This window comes from Pogoniulus pusillus, chromosome 5 (genome assembly GCF_015220805.1).
Source record: "Pogoniulus pusillus isolate bPogPus1 chromosome 5, bPogPus1.pri, whole genome shotgun sequence".
NCBI lineage: Eukaryota > Metazoa > Chordata > Aves > Piciformes > Lybiidae > Pogoniulus > Pogoniulus pusillus.
The window spans coordinates 33126970-33147280 of record NC_087268.1 but is presented as its reverse complement, the minus strand read 5'-3'; the positions used below and the strand labels follow the sequence as shown (position 1 = coordinate 33147280).

Here is a 20311-nt window from a genome sequence, read left to right as displayed (position 1 = left end):
CTCATGTATTTGAAGTCTATGTCCTTTAAAAAGAGCTGCTTCTAAATTAAATAATTAAAATTTCTTTGTGTCTGTGGTTGGAGCTGGATGATCTTTGAGGTCCCTTCCAACCTAAACTATTCTGTGATTCTGTGGTTCTAGGAGAACCCACATGTTCATTTACAATCCTTAGAGAGAAGGCAAAATTAATCCTGCTGTCACTTGCTGAAGTATTACCAAATGACATTACTTATATTAGATTTAGGCATAAGTCCCTGTTTCCAGGGGCAGCATGTCCTACAATAGTGCAAAAGGGATATTTTTTCCCCCTTTCTATCTTTGAAGCACGAATAATATAGACAGATACATCTTAATGATCTAAAAGGGCAGCCGCTATTGCCAAGGGGTCTGTAAAAGGGCAGTCGCTATTGCCAAGGGGTCTGCAGGCTGAAATAATGTAAAGGTATTTATTTGAATTTCTTTTTCAAAAGTGTAAAGAGCAAATAGCACATAAAAGATCTCCTTTTCACCAGAAAAAAAAAATCAGAGGAGATTTTCTAGCTCATCATTGCCAATAGCGTTCTTGTTCCTACCACCAGCAACCACCCCACCCTTCTGGTACGTAGGCAGCAGTTCCCTCCAGTGCTTTGCAACTTAGAGGTCTCGCTGTCTTTTCTCTGATTTCCTTCCTTCAAACTCTCCCTTCACATTTCAGTGGTGTAAAACAGCCAAGATAAGAAGTAGCTGTCTCTTCCCAGGAGGAGACTGGACGGATGTGAAATTCAGAAGAACAATTCCTTTATTCCTACTGTCTTCCTGGAATGAAGTAGGGGGAAGTGAGAAGTGAGTTAACCTCCCATGTGCCAGCTGTGCCTCTTCTTAGCAAAACAAAGCAAGCAAAGTGTGTCAGTACTGTATTGCTATCATCCTGAAAGCACAGAACTATTAAAAACAAGCAAACAAACATAATTAAGATAGGAAACAAAGGCAGCCAGTAACTTGTTCTTTTAGCACCTGGCATAAACTGTTGTCTTGTCATGTAAGTCATGTTTCATTTAGGCACCCTGTTGCTATTAAAATGACAGGAGTGATTTAGACTGTTACCATCATGGTGTGAAAGTTCCGTTTGTTGTGGGTTTGTATGAACACTGGCATCTTGGGGTTTGGGTCTGCAGGGGTTAAGTACATTTGTGTGGAGGATGAGAGCTTCTGCTACTGTGAGGTTCTGAGTAGCTTTTTACATGACTTTTGTATTATTGCCGTGACTTAATGAGAAAAACACAAGAACAAATGTTTTCTTGGTTACTTAAAGATAATAAAAAACACTAGAAGCAGAAGAATCTTTCTCATTTGCCATGGGATCCTCACTCACATAGTAGCAGGAATTCACAGCCAAGAACATTGCACTTTATGATGGTGATGAAGTTCTTCAGTATGCAACAAGAGACTCAGTTCCCATGGTTAAGGTATAGGATTTAGAGGGACAAATGAGTTTTTATCTGCTGTCACAGTATCACAGTACCACAGTATCACCAAGGTTGGAAGAGACCTCATAGATCATCAAGTCCAACCCTTTACCACAGAGCTCAAGGCTAGACCATGGCACCAAGTGCCACGTCAAATCCTGCCTTGAACAGCTCCAGGGACGGCGACTCCACCACCTCCCCGGGCAGCCCATTCCAGTGTCCAATGACTCTCTCAGTGAAGAACTTTCTCCTCACCTCCAGCCTAAATTTCCCCTGGCGCAGCCTGAGGCTGTGTCCTCTTGTTCTGGAGCTGGCCACCTGAGAGAAGAGAGCAACCTCCTCCTGGCCACAACCACCCCTCAGGTAGTTGCAGACAGCAATGAGGTCACCCCTGAGCCTCCTCTTCTCCAGGCTAACCAATCCCAGCTCCCTCAGCCTCTCCTCGTAGGGCTGTGCTCAAGGCCTCTCCCCAGCCTCGTCGCCCTTCTCTGGACACGCTCAAGCATCTCAATGTCCCTCCTAAACTGGGGGGGCCAGAACTGAACACAGTACTCAAGGTGTGGTCTAACCAGTGCAGAGTACAGGGGCAGAATGACCTCCCTGCTCCTGCTGACCACACCATTCCTGATGCAGGCCAGGATGCCACTGGCTCTCTTGGCCACCTGGGCACACTGCTGGCTCATGTCTATTTGCCTTGGGAGATAGTTTTTGGGAATAAGTAAGAAGAAGCAGGGCACTAGAAAGTCACAAGAATTTCTGGGAAGTTTCTTAATATAGATACCCTTTCTCTCAGTAGGTATGGGAAGGGAAATCCACAAGCAGAGTTTTTTGTTACCATGCCAAGTTCTTCACAGTTTGATTTTGTCATGCCCATATTCTTAGTATCTTGTCTAGCTGCATCAGTGATGACCTGGACTCCAAAATGTAACTCACGTCTAATTGCAGCAGCACAGGAGTACCAGTAGAAAGAAGCACTCTCCTAAGCTACTGAAGCCAGTATTCTGCAAAACAGTGGACATCAGCAATTGCTTAATACTGACATGTTAGGATTAATGTTAGTGTGGTTGTTGTCTACTTTAGGGAATCATAGGTGTGGAACAGAGAAAAGGAAAAAGCATGCATATGCATAAGGAAGGTAATGGGCATCAGTCAAAAAAATCTGGGAAAATTAAAATATTATGCTTGAGTTACCAGGAATAAGTATTCTAAATGGACAGGTGGTGCCATGAAAACTGGGAGCTGCAGAGAAATGGTCCAACTGTGCTAAAAGATTGTACATCAGCAGCCAAACTGAAATTGAAACAGAGGTAGCAGCTGATCTGGCATATCCTACTACCAAGAAGCAATTGCCTGTGTGGAACCCAGTTCATCAGAAGTAACATAAGTGTAAGGAAAAAGAGGCAGAAAAAAATCCTATCCAGTTTCACAGCTGGAAAGTTAATTACACTTGCATGTGTGTAAGTATACACTAAGGAAATAAAGAGGATGAGGTTTGGAGTGAATGCCTCCAAGACTTGTAGCATCTTTCCAGTTCAGTTACAGTGGTTCAAAATCTTATAACTGGGGAAACCCTCATCTTGCCTTTCAGGATACAGAAGGGAAAAGATTACAAACTAAGCAATATAAATAGAGAGTGGGAATTTTCTGAGGACTGTCACTCATTACATGGAGAAATTAAGTTCTAGTTACTCAGTGCTGAAACCCTCAAATAATGCTTAGTGAGATCTGTTTGTGAACAACAGCAGTTGCTCAGTATGATTGGACTCAAAACCTCCTTACTGATCCAGTGTGTGCCAGTACTGCTACCTTTTAATGAAAAAGACCTGTCTTTCAAAAATCAACCATAATCATTTATTGAAGGCTGGGGGCGAGGGGGAAAGGAACTCAGCAAGTGTGAAGAGGCATCAATGAAGCTTTTTTTACTGTTCTTTCAGCACTTTGAGCATTGAGTATCTTCTCTACAAGTGAATGGTGAAAGAGGATTTTGCTAGCAAAGGAAACAGAGCAGAATTCTTCCAGAAACGTACTGCATTTGAGATCTATCCTGCTCACAAAATATGTATAGGTACTGACTTTTTCAGGATCAGTGAAAAGAAAGACAAGATAAATACACAATTTTTCTATTCCCTTCTGATGCTTGGAAATTAAGCTGTGGCTTTGTGTGGGAGAGCAAAGGGCCCTCGGAGAGCAATCTTGACAGCGATTGAGCCATACCTGTGGTAGTGATTCACTGGCATCACAATTGCTCAGTCAACATGTGGAGAGTTGTTTTCCTCTACTGGGCTTTGGAGTTCAGCAGAGCCTTGCATCTTGTGTCAGGTAAAAGCCATGAGGGTTTTGTGTTTCAGAGCTTAAGACAGGACTGACGTCTACCCTGATAAGGTGGTACCTGACACTGACAGACTAATCTCTGGTCTCTAATATGAGGATTTATTCCCAGCAGAGGCATGAGGTTTAATCTGTGAAGTTTCAGGGAGTCAAGCAAGGAGGTAGAGCTTCATAGAGTGTCATAAAAAGCTGCTCTATAGCAAAGCTGAATGCATACATCCAGTCTGCTCATTGCAGCTTTCTAATTCAGAATTCTAATTCCTGGATTTCTAACTCAGAGTTATTCTTCCCTAGGTGGGTGGGGTGTACAGTTTATACAGGAAGTGCATTCTAAATAAATCATCAGTTACCAGTTGCTAAGACCTTGATGAGCTTAATGAGCCCTCTGGGGGTTGTCCTACCTCTTCTAAGAAGACTCAAGCCCATCTCATTTCTGATACAGTTGACTATAGGTGTGTTCCTTACTTTCATCTTTGTCTGCTTTCTACTTGTTACTGCCAAAGCTTGAACATTTCTTTGATTTTTGTAGATCTATTTGCCAAAAGACAAGCATATAATGAAAAAGGATGTGGAATAGAAGCCAGATGGCATCACTTAAGTCAGTTTAAAGAAGCTTGATATTTGGTTGTTTATAATCTCAGTATGTTAGTTGTTTGTACTGTGATAAGAGCATTTTTGGTGTGGAGACTGAGCCACAAGACTTATTGCAGCAATGCAGACAGTGTTTGTCTGTTGGTTAGGGAAATGGACTCCAAGTCAGGAAGGTCTTGGGTCCTAGACCAAGCTGAACTCAGTGACTCATCACACAGCTCTGGGAAAGTGCATTTAACTCATTTTGCAACATCATGGAGATCTGGCTGCTGATCTGACCTGAACCAGCCTGTAAATCGAAAGTCAGTGGTGAATGTGGGAAATATGAGCCCTTTTTTTTAATTCTGGGTAAATATGAATTCTACATTATCTTCTCCTGAGCCAAAATTTCACTCTGTGGATGTGTTAATATTCTTGTATAGTCAGATGGATATTTTGAAGGAAATGGAACCTCTTCCCCCCAGTAAAAAACTTCTGCATCTCCTATGTAGAAGTGAGTATGAAGGATCAAAAAGTATCAGAAGTAAAGACTATATGTTATTTATTTTTTAGTATCCTGGAGAACTTAATTTAGTCATTCCAAGTTTCAGATTTTGACATCTACAGTTATGCACACACAAAATAAACATTATATTGAACTACAAACTTCGTCTTCTGAGTAGGTAGCTACTTTGCTTTTTGATAGAAGTAGGAATACACCATGCAAGTTTTATGGAAGGAATTATAATGCTTCGCCCACTTGAATTTTTCAGGTGTTCCTCATGCACATTGGAACATCCTATTTGCAAAATCAAAGCACACAAAAAAAAAAAAAAAGCTTTTGCAAGTCCTTTCTTTTCTCATATGAGATATTATAGGAGGATATTTGGCCAATCAAAAGTATAGGTGTGCTAGTTTGAAGCAGGCTAGAATGTTTTGGTGAGAAGAACTGGATTACAGGCTTTGGGAAGAAAACAATGGTGATGTCTACTTCACTCACAGGCTTGCTGAGATGTGTAGGAACAAGAAAAGCAAATCACGGATAACCACTCTCACTGGGGCTGGTGGCTGAGCTGCATCTCTCTAACCTCACCCTCCATTTTGGACTAATCCACTTTGCTTCCTAACCCCCTGGCCAAACCTCCATTCTTCCTTGGGACTGGGGTAAGGTTGAGAGGGGTGGGGGGGAAGGTGAAGGGGCAGTTGGGAGCCCCTCCTGGGGACTCAGGTTTCTGGGAGGGGAGTTGTGCTTCTGTATTACATTCTATTTTGAATATTTCTGTCTATAACTGTATATACTGTAAATATCTGCTTGTATATTGCGTCAGCTGTAAATAATAAGCTTCATTCATATTTCCAGAGCTGGCTGAATCTAGTCTGGGTGATTTCTAAGGTGTGGGGGACCGGGGAACACCCAAACCATCACAATAGGAGTGAGAAAGGAGGTTATCGCTTAATAGTCAACTATCAGTCTTTATGTCCACAAAAAAGAGGTGACTGTTTTCTGAACACCACCTGTATTTTAGATTACCTGTCTTGACCCCATTGAACATAACAAAGCTTTCACAGAGGTCTGCATATAGTCCTGATATGTCAGATCCTCTTATATACCTTCTTTTTCTAATGTGCCCCCTCTAACAATCTGCTTTACATAAGGTGTTTACCAGTCACATCACTGATCAGCTTGGAGCTGCAAGGCAAAGGATCAGGGAGGAGTTTTAAGTTTTGAAATCCAGACTGAAAAGTGAAATGGGTCAGTAAGAAAGCTAGTTCTCATGGGCTTTTTGTGTGTGTGTGTGTGTGTGTGTGTCTGAAATGAAAAGGAAGTGGTGGGTATTGCATCTGACCAAGTAGTTAGCAGTAAACACTTCCATCATCAAATGCAGTTCAGCTTCCAGATTGCAGATCTCTTATCCATTTTTCTTACTTTTAAGGAAATACCAATCCAGCCCCAAGAAGCAGTTCTGAAAAATTGCGTAGCAAATTTCCACATTGAATATTTCCCGTACAGTCATTTGTCTGACAGCCAGCTCTGAAACCCAAGCCAGGGCATTACACTGAACTAGGCTTACCCAGCAGCATAGATGGTAAAAGCACTGTTAGCCAGTCTGTGCCATCTCTGATAAACCCGTTCTTTTCAAATGCTGCTCTCAGTGATAGCTCCATCCTTCTAGTTCTTGGTATGTATTTCTAATTGCAATTTAGTAAATAATTCTGCATTTAAGAACCTAACTCTTTCTTTCTGTGCTATATTTGGTTCTGCAAGCACAGCAAGATTTAAAAAAAGGCCATTAAAAAATCGCCATCCTCATCCCTCCAAGGCAACAACAACAACAACAAAAAAATCCTCCCTGGATCTCTCTGAGTGCATAAGAAGCAGGTCAGCAGGTCATGGCTGCAAACAGCTATTCTTCAGAGGAAAACTGACTGACTAGTTCAGTGTATAAATGCACCTTGTCCACAATCAACTGGTTTTCAACTGATCAACTAATTTTCAACTAATTGTAGAAAACACAAGACTGGAATAAAATCTGGCTGCATATGCTTGCATTTTGGGAAACCTTGGCAGCATTGCACTGCATCGAATGAATGCAGATGACGCAGCCTTGCAAAGAGCTGTGCAGCTGGTTTCTGTCAGTCCCCTTCGCACAAGAAGGGCTAGGCAATGGCATAGCTGCTGGTTCAAACCCAAAAATCTTTCCTGCATTGGCAGGTTGGTTTATCCTTAGTACAGTAAGTGCAGAAATACTGTGTTCTGAATTTTAGACCTTTGAACTATAATTTAGCAACTTTTAAATCACTAAGAATAATATGTTCTTAAGTAAGTTTCCTGAGTCTGCCAGTTTACGTAGGTGAGTAAACTAGACAGGTCAAATATCTGGCGTGGTTTATAAATAGACTAAAAAAATAATCTCCATATATAGAATAGTATCCAGACTTTCTATTGTTTGAAGCAAATGATATAATGATTTGGATGTCTTTCCAGAACTGAAAATGACTAGACTTCGGAAACTAAAAGCAGTTAAATATAGAAATCGCTACTTTAATGAGTGGATGCTGTGTTTCACTATTGTGCTACTAGTATGTGAACAAATGCCTCTCTGTTCCTAGGGATGAGAAGGAGGATTTTATTCCAGTAATATAAGATACTAGACAAAAGCCAAATTCAGATTAAGGGCTGACAGTGTCTTTACCCTCATTCCTTAGTGGAAATATTTTCCGTTCCACTGCACATGTGAGGTGATAACACTGTCCACTAACTGGTGCCTTGCATAAGCCTTTATATTTTTGCAATTAAAAAAAAAATATATACAGTGGTTTGCATGCAACAGTCCCAGCACTGTTACTCTGAAGGCCACCAGATAAGGAATGCCATGTTGGGTGCTAAATGAAAGTTCACAGTATCACAGTATCATCAGGGTTGGAAGAGACCTCACAGATCATCAAGTCCAACCCTTTACCACAGAGCTCAAGGCTAGACCATGGCACCAAGTGCCACGTCCAATCCTGCCTTGAACAGCCCCAGGGACGGCGACTCCACCACCTCCCCAGGCAGCCCATTCCAGTGTCCAATGACTCTCTCAGGGAAGAACTTTCTCCTCACCTCGAGCCTAATTTGTTGTCTCAACAACAGTTGTCTCAACTGTCTCATAAGAAGAGTTAGTAGACTAAAATAATATGCATATCTCAAAGCTTGAATTTTCAAAGATTAAATCAATTTTAACAAGATGCCAAAATAAATTTTGATCTTCCAGCACAGATTTTCCTTTAGCTACTTACATATCTTCTACCTTCCTCTCAGATTTAGCTAAAAATCTCCTCTTGAACAAAGAGTCAGTTGACATGAAGCCTCCTAAACTTAGGCGTCTACATATCTCAGACATAAACAAGGTGTCTGAGTTCTTACTATCATCAAGGAAGCCCATGGGCTTGCCTTAACTAATAGTAGTACATAACGTATCCACCTTTGCTTACCTTTATTATTACATTTTCAGCTTCAGACCCTTCCTAGACTCATATCTGTGGGGTTTTCCTGCAAGCAAACTTGATTCATAAGTTGCTCAAACTGAAAATAGAATACTCAAGAGCAACACTTCCATTGTCCATCTGTAGTCACTGTGGGCTATGGTTGTCAGTTCATGACTATATAAAGTTTGCCCCTTTGAAAGACGTAAGAGAGATGTCCAGCCATTGCTGTGTGCTCTTCAAAGAGTTTGGTTTGCCTGCAGCATCACTTCTCTCTTGCTAGTGTATGTTCAAGTGATGATTAAGACAAAAATCATCATTCCTTGAGGCAAATCAGTCACCTGTCTCAAATAGAGGAGTGCCAGAGGATGTTGTTCTTCCTCCACTGAAAGCAGTTCTGCTCTAGGAAAAGCCTTCTGCATCTTAACCCTCCTTCATTCTTCTTTATGAGCTCTTGAGAGCTGGAGCACCTTTACATGGAGACCCATGCCTTGTTTGTTAGTATCCCCTTTGCCATGGTATTACTAATTCTTCAAAAGTAAGGCGGAGTGATGATTTTTTTTTCTATAGTGGTGACTTTTTTATCATGTGGGATTTTAAAACACTCTAACTAGATTCTCTTATTCTCCTCCCTTTCTTAGGATAGTGTCTAATCTTCTCTGTGAGGGGAAAGAAAGGCAAAATGCAGCTGAATCCAACTTCATTACCTGCAAATTATGAGACTCCCCATTCACTGACTTCTTGACAGTAAACTATATCATGGGTTATACTGCTTGCTCAGAAGTGTATTGTTTGCAAAGAACCTCATGTTGGACCAGTGGGCAGGACCCCTGGACAGTCATTCAAATGTCTGTGGTTTATATTTAGGAAGCTTTTGAGATTTACTATCTGACTGAGCCTCTTAAAAGACCTCGGTTTGTTTTTTTCAATGCCTACTGTATCACACCAGCTCCTTCTGAATTCCATCTACTTTGCTGTGTAAATATGTGTTTGGATGAAAGCCACAGAATTAGAAATGCTTTTATGAGAAGTTCACACTCTCACACCTGGCATCTGCAGTTGTTACAAGGCAATGTATCAAGACTGCAAGGAGTGAATTTTCGATTCGAAGAGGGGATGGTAAATAGCAACTAAAAGAAAGTGAACCCGTGCAACTGCGAAGTTTCACTTCCAAATGAAACTATGTAGCCTTCAAATCGAGGCTGCATGCCAGAAAGTTCATATAATCAAGATCCACAAGCCAACCCATAAGAGGAAAGTCTTTTTTTTTTATAGCTTCACTCCTGAGAGGTACAGAATTCGTGTTTCCCGTTGCTGGCTTCAACATCCTTGCCAAGACACACTTGAGAAGACAAGCTTCTGTCTGTTGGGGTCTTGTCAGCATCACAGATTGCGTATTCTCTTGCCCTTCCTTCACTTGCATTGAGTATTCTGTACAGGCATCTGAGGCCCTGGGAGAAGTGCTGCTTTTGGATACTCCTCTTCTGTTGACATGCCCTTCAGAACTCAGAACCAAAGCAAGCTTCTGACTTTCTTGGCAACCTGCCTCCCAGTTTTCTTTATAGACTCCATCATAAGAGGGAGGTGGCATGTGAAGCTCCACACTAGTTGGCAAATGACTGCCACAAGCATGGCTGTTCTGATTGCATTGGGAAGACCATTCTAAGCAGTTTGTAGGAGACCAGCTTTCTTAGTATGGCTTCTGGTGAATCTCTATGTGTTCCTCCTGGGACTAAGTTCCTCCTCCAGATTTTTTTCACTGAGGGAGGTATAAATACATGGCTCACCCAACTTCTGATGGGAACAGTCATATGATATCAAGGTCATGCAGTAAATCATTCCAGTTGCCATGCATCCAGTCTAGAAAAGGTTCTGGCTCCCCTTCAAATATGAAAGAAAGAATTATTCATTAGCTAAATAATTCTCAGGACAGTTGGAGAGAGGATCCACACCCATATCTTTTCCTTCCTCTCCGAATGTGCCAATTTATCTCTCTCTTTCCCTTGCCAGTTAGGATCTTGACAGTGGTCTTGCTGCCCAGTGAACTGGTAGCTCCTAGACTGCAAGCAGGTGTTTTCAAATGGCTAGTTCTTTCTTTGTCATTGTAACTCTGGGGACAGAGCTTTTTCCAGGCCAAGCCCAATGCTGTGCAGTTCAGACCTGCACCGCTGACAGTGTCTTCCATGCTTGTTTTGAATGGATGTTTATACATGTTTCTAGAGAAATGAGTTTGGCATCCAGGCAACAAATGTTTTGAACTCTAAGGAGTCAAAATGCTGATTTTGAGCAAATACAACTGTTCAGCTGCATTTGAAACTACTGACATTCCCATCTGTCTGGTTGATCAACACCAGGACTACCCTGTCATATTCCTACTTTATTTTTCTTTCACCTTTATTTTGAAGAAAGCAAAATATGAATATTTCAAAGTCAGGTCTTTCTAAACTGAATTTTAAATGAACACAAGTTTCAAAGGTCGAAACAGAGGTGGAAACAGAGGTCTGTACTAGAGATGTGGGCTGGTCTGGTCACCAAGGAAGTGACACAGAGGGCTGCCTCCCAGGCATGTCAGGAATCCCGTTGGGGCTTGCAGGCTGAAGTCTGACATGAAGCATCCAAATATGCTGCTTGTTGCTGTTCTGCAGAAGCATGTGATGTGTCAGCACCCCCAGTCACAGTTCAGCTTTTCAACAAGCTCCCAGACCTTCTAAAACCTCTCATGGCAAAACTTATCTGGCTTGGAGGAGCCACTGCAACTGATGGAGAGAACGGATGAAGGCTTGTCAGGGCAAAAGTTAATGCACAACTTTATCAAAGAAAATGTCCTTTGATTTTGTGTTGCAGTATTTTCATTATAATTTCCTGAATTTCATTTTTTTTTTGAGCTGTATGCAAGGAAATGGCTTATATTTCCTGGTCTTTCTGTACTCATAGAACTCTGCTTTGAGGTCTGTCCTCTGGCTGCCTTTGTTCTTTGTCAGAATACCAATCCTTGAAGTGGAGGTACTTGAATGGGCACGCAAAGATAACGTTTACACAAACATGGCCAAGATTAGTAATAAATAAATCATTAATGTCTGGAAACATTTAAAAAGAACTGCATATATATTTTAGGAGGGGGGAGGTGTTAAGAGTGTGGCTGAAGGAAGCTACATTTAAGTTATCTTTTGTTGTATGAGATGTGCAAGTACAGGAGAAATACTGTTCAGGGACAAAAAAAAAATTAGAAGAAAGCAAGAGGGGGAAAAAAAGATTTTGTGCTGGGACACCCACATTTTATACTTGCTATTTCACATACATAAAAAATGAAGAGGTATTTGCAGTAGGCAAATATACAAGCTTTACAAACATAGATGGCACTTGCATGTTTTCTCTTGCTTGTGTTTAAATAGTATTCACTTTGAACATCAATCTTATATTCATTCCAGCACGGTGACCCAATGATCTTAAAAGAAGAGTTGGAAAAAAAATCCCTCTTCTCCTTTTCCATGTATTGCTTTCCCTTCTTTCTCTGTCCGTTACAGCCTAGTTCACAACTGGCTGGTTAAAGCTTTTCCAGGGGTAGGTACATGTTTGATTTTCTCTGTCACAGCACTGCAGTTAGGTCCCCTGTTTCCTAAGAGACTGTTCTGACTGCTGTGCTATTGTATGCAATGAATGGGGCAGAGTAAAGCTGCTTCGCTTGGTCTTCCTCTACCTCATCATCCTCCCCAGCTCTATTTTAAAAATGAAGGAGGTTTAACCACATTTTCCAGAAGCTTAGGCACTGTGAGCTAGACATGGGCCTCTATGGAGATACCTAAACTAGTAAATAAAAGAGGGCAGAGAGCAAATTACAGATATTCCTGTTCTGGATTGCTCAGCCCTGTTGTCTGCAAGGTCTGCTCGAGAGATGCCTAGCTTTGAACACTGTGGACCTATGCAGATCTGTGCCACCTGACTACAGAGCTGGGAGTCTGTCTCCAGCCCTTTTTATGTGGTAGTCTCTGCCTGGCTTTCAGATCTCAGAGCAAGTTGGCTGGAACCCACATGGCTGAGGCAGCACATACTTGTATGCATGACCAGAAACAGGACTGTCCTCCTGCCAGCAGGAGTTGGAGGTGGCCAGGATATTTTTCTGCCTCCAGGATGAAATGGTAGAGAGGTCTTAAACAGCAAATCCATCTATCCTCTTTTAGACTGGAGATGCTAGACAGAACGTAATGATGTTTACTTACTAAAGAACATGCCTCTAAGAACCTAATAATACTTTAATTGGCAAAATAACACACCACTGTTATTGATAGTGTAATTCACAGCTACATTACTGCAAGAAGCACTAAATTACAGTTCTATTTCTTATTCCTAGTGTTGCTACAAAGTTACTGTAAAGAAATCCTATGAATCACACAAAAGGGTTATTGAGTTGCAAATCTATCGTCTTTCCTCCTGCAGTTGACATTCAGGTTAAGCCTATCCTTCCTTACAAGTTGTTCCCTTCTTCTCCAAACTCCTGCAACAAGCTTTTCAGGAGCATGCCTGATGAAGAATGCTATGAACACTTCCAAAAGGGCTTCTACATTGTCTGTTGCAAATTTTAAACTGGGCTTTTTGTGTGTTAATTGTTGCCTGATACACATCTGTTTGATTTCCCTTCACCTCGTTTGTATGTCCATGCTTCTCCATAATTGTTTCTGATGAAGTTTTACAAGGATCCTTATTTGTTTTTTAACATTAACAAACTGTTAAAACTCAATGGTTTATACTGTAGCTTCCCTGTAATGTCAGATTAAATAGCAGTGCAATTATTTGCCTTCAAGAAATTATAGTCACTCACATGACACCAAGCTAGGAGCAGGTGTTGATCTGTTGGAAGGTAGGAGAGCCCTGCAGAGGGACCTGGACAGGCTGGATAGGTGGGCAGAGGCCAATGGGATGAGATTTAACAAGGCCAAGTGCAGGGTTCTGCACTTTGGCCACAACAACCCCAAGCAGCGCTACAGGCTGGGGACTGAGTGGCTGGAGAGCAGCTAGGAAGAAAGGGACCTTGGGGGTACTGGTAGATAGCAGGCTGAAGATGAGCCAGCAGTGTGCCCAGGTGGCCAAGAGAGCCAATGGCATCCTGGCCAGCATCAGGAACAGTGTGGCCAGTAGGACAAGAGAGGTTATTCTGCCCCTGTACTCAGCACTGGTCAGGCCACACCTTGAGTCCTGTGTCCAGTTCTGGGCCCCTCAATTCAAGAGAGATGTTGAGGTGCTGGAATGTGTCCAGAGAAGGGCAACAAAGCTGGTGAGGGGCCTGGAACACAAACCCTATGAGGAGAGGCTGAGGGAGCTGGGGGTGTTTAGCCTGGAGAAGAGGAGGCTCAGGAGGGACCTCATTGCTGTCTACAACTACCTGAAGGGAGGCTGTAGCCAGTTGGGGGTTGGTCTCTTCTGCCAGGCAACCAGCAACAGAACAAGGGGACACAGTCTCAAGTTGTGCTGATGGAGGTATAGGCTGGATGTTAGGAGGAAGTTCTTGCCAGAGAGAGTGATTGGCATTGGAATGGGCTGCCCAGGGAGGTGGTGGAGTCACCGTCCCTGGAGGTGTTCAAGCAAAGCCTGGATGAGGCACTTAGTGCCATGGTCTAGTTGACTGGCTAGGGCTGGGTGCTAGGTTGGACTGGATGATCTTGGAGGTCTCTTCCAACCTGGTTGATTCTATGATTCTATGGTAGGTAATAAAGTAGAAAATGCTAGATTTTACTAAAAAGTTATCCCATAAGAAGTCAAAAAAATGAAGTAGAAATTAGACATTAGGGAGGGCCTAACTATAATCCAGAAGAGATATATTAATGCTGGTCTCAAATGTTCTCCCATTATATTCCTTACCTTTGGGGAATCTTTGAGATTTTTCTCTTCATTATCTGAAGAATTTATGTGCATAAAAGGATGTAAAATGAGAAAAATAATAATAATTAAAAAAAAGCTTCCTAAAATTGTGGAAGAAAACAATTGTGTCCCCACATTAGCTGCTGGTATTGTTACAGCATGCACATTAAAATGTTGGATGGTAGATAGTACACAAACAATAGACCTTGAACTTCTTCCAGTTGAAATAAGCATTAAAAGCTTTTTTTTTTTCCCCACAAGGGGACAAATATTTGCCATAGTTCTGATTCCTGCCCTATTTTCTCCATAGCAACAGTTTAACAAATTCAGAGTAACACTGCTAATTAAGAAATAAATAAACTTATTATTCTCCTTCTTGTTTTCTCAGTAAGCACACATGAAAAATCATATGATAAAATGACTGCATCTGTCAATCTGTTCCTGTTAGGCTGGGATATACTGTTCTTTATAGGTCCAGGTAAAACAGGCCTTCTACAGCACTACTTAGCACACTTCTCAATGAAGATGTGTCCTGCAGAAGAATGTGTTCACACAGGCCATGCATCTACACAGTGTCCATTAAACTGAATAGAATTATTGTTAATTTCTGAAAAATAATTGTGAGGAAAACTCTGTGAAATGAAGGGACCTGAGAAAGAGATGCTCATTGCATCTGCAGGTAAGTTCATAAGGGAAAAAGCAACATGGAGATAGTGAGTTTGTGGCCATCCAAGTATTTAACACTGCAGGTGTGGCCAGTAGGTCAACGGAGGTTGTTCTGCTCCTGTGCTCAGCACTGGTCAGGCCACACCTTGAGTACTGTGTCCAGTTCTGGGCTCCTCAATTGAACAAAGATGTTCAGATACTGGAACATGTCCAGAGAAGGATGATGAAGCAGGTAAGGGGCCTGGAACACAGCTGTGTGAGGAGAATCTAAGGGAGCTGGGGTTGTTTAGCCTGGAGAAGAGGGGGCTCAGGGGTGACCTCATTGCTGTCTACAACTACCTGAAGGGAGGTTGTAGCCAGGTGGGGGTTGGTCTCTTCTGCCAGGCAGCCCACAATAGAACAAGGAGACACAGTCTCAAGTTGTGCCAGGGGAAGTACAGGCTGGATGTTAGGAGGAAGTTCTTGCCAGAGAGAGTGATTGACATTGGAATGGGCTGCCCAGGGAGGTGGTGGAGTCACCATCCCTGGAGGTGTTCAAGCAAAGCCTGGCTGAGGCACTTAGTGCCATGGTCTAGTTGACTGGCTAGGGCTGGGTGCTAGGTTGGACTGGCTGATCTTGGAGGTCTCTTCCAACCTGGTTGATTCTATGATTCTATGAACGTGAAGCAGAGTTCACAACATGGCATAGAACACTGTTACATCTATGAATTCATTTTGTGAATCAAGTACCTGACCTTTCAGTGCTTAGGGCCGTGGTTTCAGCTCACTGGATTTCTTTTATCAGTATAAAACCCTACTTCTTTCATTGAATTTTAGAATTAAATATGAAGGTGAAACAAAAGTATTTTAGTATTTAAAAATATGAACCCTCTCATGATAAGCATAAGAACATGTTTTGGGAACTGCTTGTCATAAAATTGAGAGCCTGTTATATGAATATGACCAAAGGAGTATTTAGATAATGCCAGGTACCTGCTCCAAAGCTTTTATTCATTTGGATCCCAAGGGGGAATCTAAAGGCTGAAGCTATGCTTTTGGGTGCTTGGTAGTGTGATGGAAGAAGTGGATACCTGAGAAGTGTGATCCAGCAACCTCAGGTGCTGAGCAGGGGATTGTTTAGAGCTACATGAAAAATACTAAGCATGGCAGTGTTGGTTCCTCTCTTTTTAGTTCCTTTATTTAGGGCTAGGGGCATCTACTGCCTATTTAAGCAACAGCGTAGCAGTTCAGAGCATCCATCTTGGTTTTGGGGACTTCTTTATACCTCTGTCACCTCTTTTCCAAGCTATGAAGGAGGCAGAGGGGGCGAAGGGACCATTCATTCCTGCTGCTGCACAACTGAGCATTCAGAGTTCTTAGAGCCAGGAGGGGAGCAAGTGACATGGAGCCTGACTCTACCTTACAGCTGCAGTGCCTTGAGATTTTATCTAAGGAGTGGTGCATATGAAAATAAGCAGCCACCCTGAGTAAGGGCTGTGACTCCAAGGTGTCCTTTAAGTAGCCACTAGACTTCAGTCCTGCCTGTTTTTCTTCTAACTCTGCTAATTATTTGCTGCAGGGGAAACCATGTTCCAAAATAGTGATAAGAAATCTCCTCCTCTTTTCCCAGCTTACTTACTAGGCTGCTGGGGCACTTTCAGGGATTCAGTATCCTGAGCTTAGGTGGACCACAGGCTATTCTTCACAGTATTCCTAATTATTAAGTTACAGTTACAGAAGTCACACTACAGCACGCACAGCATCTCTGCTGTTCATGTTTCTGGACAAGAGTGCCTGTGGCTGCTGCATTTCGTGCTGGCAGTGTGTGCTAGGTGTAATCTGAGCTGGCCAGCCTGTTGATGTCCATCCAAGTATTTGCATGAAGTGATGCATATTTTGTGATCCTTGTATTTGCAGCTCAGACCAAGGTGGTTCTGAACAGGCTGGAGAGATGTAGCTGCAACTGTCTACCTACTCTAGGTCTGACTTCCTGGTCACGGTGGTTGGTGGTTAGCAAATTTTAGGTGCCTTCAGAGTAGGCAGGCATTGAAAAGGAGAGGACAGGAGTTTGGCTTATGATTTTGAACATGATACCTGTCTTCCTTTATGTCCACCCATAAGTATTTCAAAATGTAACAACGATTTAGGGTATGCATAGAAGGATGTGTTTCATTGTGACCTAGGGCTTAGTCCACGTCCCCGAAGAATCCAAGCAGCTGTGCTTCTGCAATATGATAGCTGTTGCATGTGTCAAAAAGATGGGTGAGAGACTGCTCAGCATGGAGGTGCAATGTTTTTAATATGTGGAGGGAAATTAATAGAGTAACATTGTATTTATTGATGCTGATCTCTAAGAACTGGAAAACCACTCATGACTGCTTCTAAGCGTAGCTTAAAGAGGTTTCAACTGAAAAATCTCAGATCTGATTATGGCTTTAGTGTGAGCAAGTTCCAAACAAATCTGCTGATCCAAGTTTATTGTGCTGCACCAGGTATTGTAGCTGGTATCTTTTAACTTTCGTTTTATGTGTATTCTGATTTGCAGGGTGGAAAGAAATACACAGGACCATGTGGAGGCAGAGACTGCAGTGGAGGCTGTCAGTGTTTTCCTGAAAAAGGAAGCCGTGTAAGTAACATTTGTCCTACTAAACATTCTTGGTGGTACCGGTTCAATGCTGTTTGCTGTAGGTGGATTTTCATCAGACTACTAAGAATATTCAAGTATTTTTCTTTCAGGAAAAAGGTGGGGTTTTTTTCATCTTACATTCTAAAGAGCTTGTAGACTTGGAGAAATACTTTGTTATAAAATAGAACAGATTCTTCTCTCAAAGATCGGGGCCAATGTACCTAACAGCCATGACAAGATGATCGGATAAGAGTTTTAGGGATGCTGTGTGCTAGAACATAGTTGAATTATGTCACAGTCCTAAATGAATATAGGCAAAATCACTCAGTAACATTCTTGAACTCTTTCCAACAAACTCTGATTAAAAGATACCCCATACATGTGAATTCCATTAAAGCCAAAGGGGGCCAGGCCTGCAATACCTGAAATCCCTGTTAGAAGGGAACTGCTTGGTACTTCTAGGGTTATATTGTTGCTAATAGTTTGTTCTTTGTTTTGAGGAATAGCAAGGAATGAGGCAAAGGAAAGGAAATAGGGTGGAGAGGATTAGCCACCTGCCACAAAGAGCTGTGAGAAATAGGGCAGTTCCTGTCCTGCATGGCTTGGAGCCCTGTCTGGCAGGCACCTTCTGTACAGCTTCGTCTTCTGCAGCTGAGACAGTGACTCAGTCATTTCCATCCAGCCATCTCTAAGAATAGGTTAGGCAAGAGATGTGGTGGCAGGTCATATGCTCACTCTGCTATCACAGTCCTCATAAGATATTACAGTTCTCTGCCTTCCCTCCACACAGCAGGCTGTCAGTTCCCATTCCCATTGCATTCCTCAAGCTTGACTCCACGTCTGAACAGAGGAAGAGGTGGTAGGAAAGTCACAGTGTAGGTGGGAGGCAAAGAACACTCTTGTTTACAGCAGAAGTCCTGATGTCTCTGTGGAAGTCAGATGATCCTGGGGTTACCGTGCCATGAGGACTGTAATGGTTATCCTCCCATCCCCTGACCATGATCCATTTATGGTCTGCTTTCCATTATAACAACCTAATGGCAAACTGTTGAAGCTGAGGACAAACAAGCCCTCCCCAGAGTCACAACTTCTGGTGGGGCTCTCTCCAGCTGTTCCTGCCTTATCCTCATCATCCAGTAGTACATGAAGTTTGATGAGTGCCTTCTGCCACTTCCCTACAAGGGCACTGTAATTCAAAACCAGTGTTGTATGAAACGGTTTCAAGTATCACATTTCTGTGTCTTTTTACAGTAACTCTTTTATTTTTGTTCTAAAAGCAAAGCATAAGTGTACTTGTTCCCCATTAGAATTCATGAAAAGACATGGCTAAAGAGAAGTAATGGCATAGGTTATAAATGCTGGAAGTGTTAAAATTACCAGAGTAGAGAACCAGTCAAGTGCCACTGACAAGGAGCTACCTGTGAGTTGCTTAGTGTCTAGATTGGGAGATAAGGGCAAATTTTGTGCACTTGCTTGTTGCCCTCAGTCTTTGATTTATCTCAGGAAAGTAAGTAAGCCCAGTAACTAATCACACTGGCCTCCCTTTAAATAGGCATGGGAAAAAAAAAAAAGAAAGAGAGAGAAAAAAGGAAAGTTACAAAGCATAAATTGTGTTTTGTTACTCGTGGTTAGTTGCACAATGTGAAGGAGTTTTGGGAAAAGTGATGTAAAGAATTGTATAACTCTTCAAAAACTCCATTTGAACTCCCTGAAATGATACACCTCATTCTGAGTCAGCATACACTGCATGCATTTTTTTGTCTGCTGCTCTCTTCAGATATCACAAGCTCTATTAAACATCTAGTTTAAGGAACAAGGTTGATCTTTAGAGGCTAGCCAGATTGGACGTAGCTTCTGGTCTCATGCTAATCCTCAATGGGAATATTTATTTTCACAAAACCTCTGTATAATCTGGCACGACACACATTTTCTGTTCCAGGTGACTCATTACATGCACAATAGACATATTGCGTGTTTGCACTTGCAAGAGTGCCCGAAGCAGTCTGTCACTGCCTGCTTCTGCAGTGACTTTTCATTACAGGACAACAGGCCCGTCATTTGTGGGCAGGGCATTTGCAGCTCAGGTGGGAGTAGCACTGCAAGGGTCTGTAGACACCTGTGAGCCCAGCCATCCCCTGAAAAGACCTGCCTCTCAAAACCAGGGGCGGATAAAAAAAGCCCTGTCTTTGGATTACTGCTTCTGAATGCATATCAGAAGCTGTTGAATGAAGTGAATGTGTTGGAATGGTAAATAAAGTGGCAAACTCTGGAAGTAGAAGAACTCTGAAGAATGCCTACTTTTTATTTATACATGCTTCTACTTCATTTTCTGTCATTGCATCAGTTACAGTCTTAAGTCTTTATTTGTTCTCTTAGTGCAGTGGCTTTTGTTTTTGAAAGAAACATTTTTTGATGAGTGTGCCCACTGATGTCTTCTGGTGGGCTCTGTACTAGAGGCAGAGGCACTGTCTAGGTGGAGGTATAGGCTGGATTTTAGGAAGTTCTTTACAGAGAGAGTGATTTGCCTTTGGAATGTGTTGCCCACGGAGGTGGTGGAGTCACCGTCCCTGGAGGTGTTCAAGAAAAGCCTGGATGAGGCACTTAGTGCCATGGTCTAGTTGACTGGCTAGGGCTGGGTGCTAGGTTGGACTGGATGATCTTGGAAGTCTCTTCCAACCTGGTTGACTCTATGATTCTATGTGAGAATACAGCCAGGCTTTGATAATCTGTGCCAGGTCTCCAGATGCAGGACAGCTGGAAACTATGCCTCCATCTATACTGCTTTTGGTTCAGGACTGATGAAGCTGGGCATGAAAGTACAGGAAAGTTGAACCATGTTCCAAACAGTTTCTAGGGACAAAAGGCCACCTAGCATAAA

The 20311-nt window shown here is 42.3% G+C and overlaps 1 protein-coding gene across 1 annotated transcript in view; it reads left to right on the top strand.

Annotated features, from left to right (window-relative positions):
• The window catches only part of COL4A2 (collagen type IV alpha 2 chain), a 164089-nt gene that overhangs the window by 28537 nt on the left and 115241 nt on the right, over positions 1-20311 (top strand). Inside the window, exon 4 of the mRNA XM_064143763.1 lies at positions 17353-17433. Within this exon, the coding sequence (XP_063999833.1) occupies positions 17353-17433 (81 nt within the window). The remainder of the gene's footprint in view (positions 1-17352; positions 17434-20311) is intronic.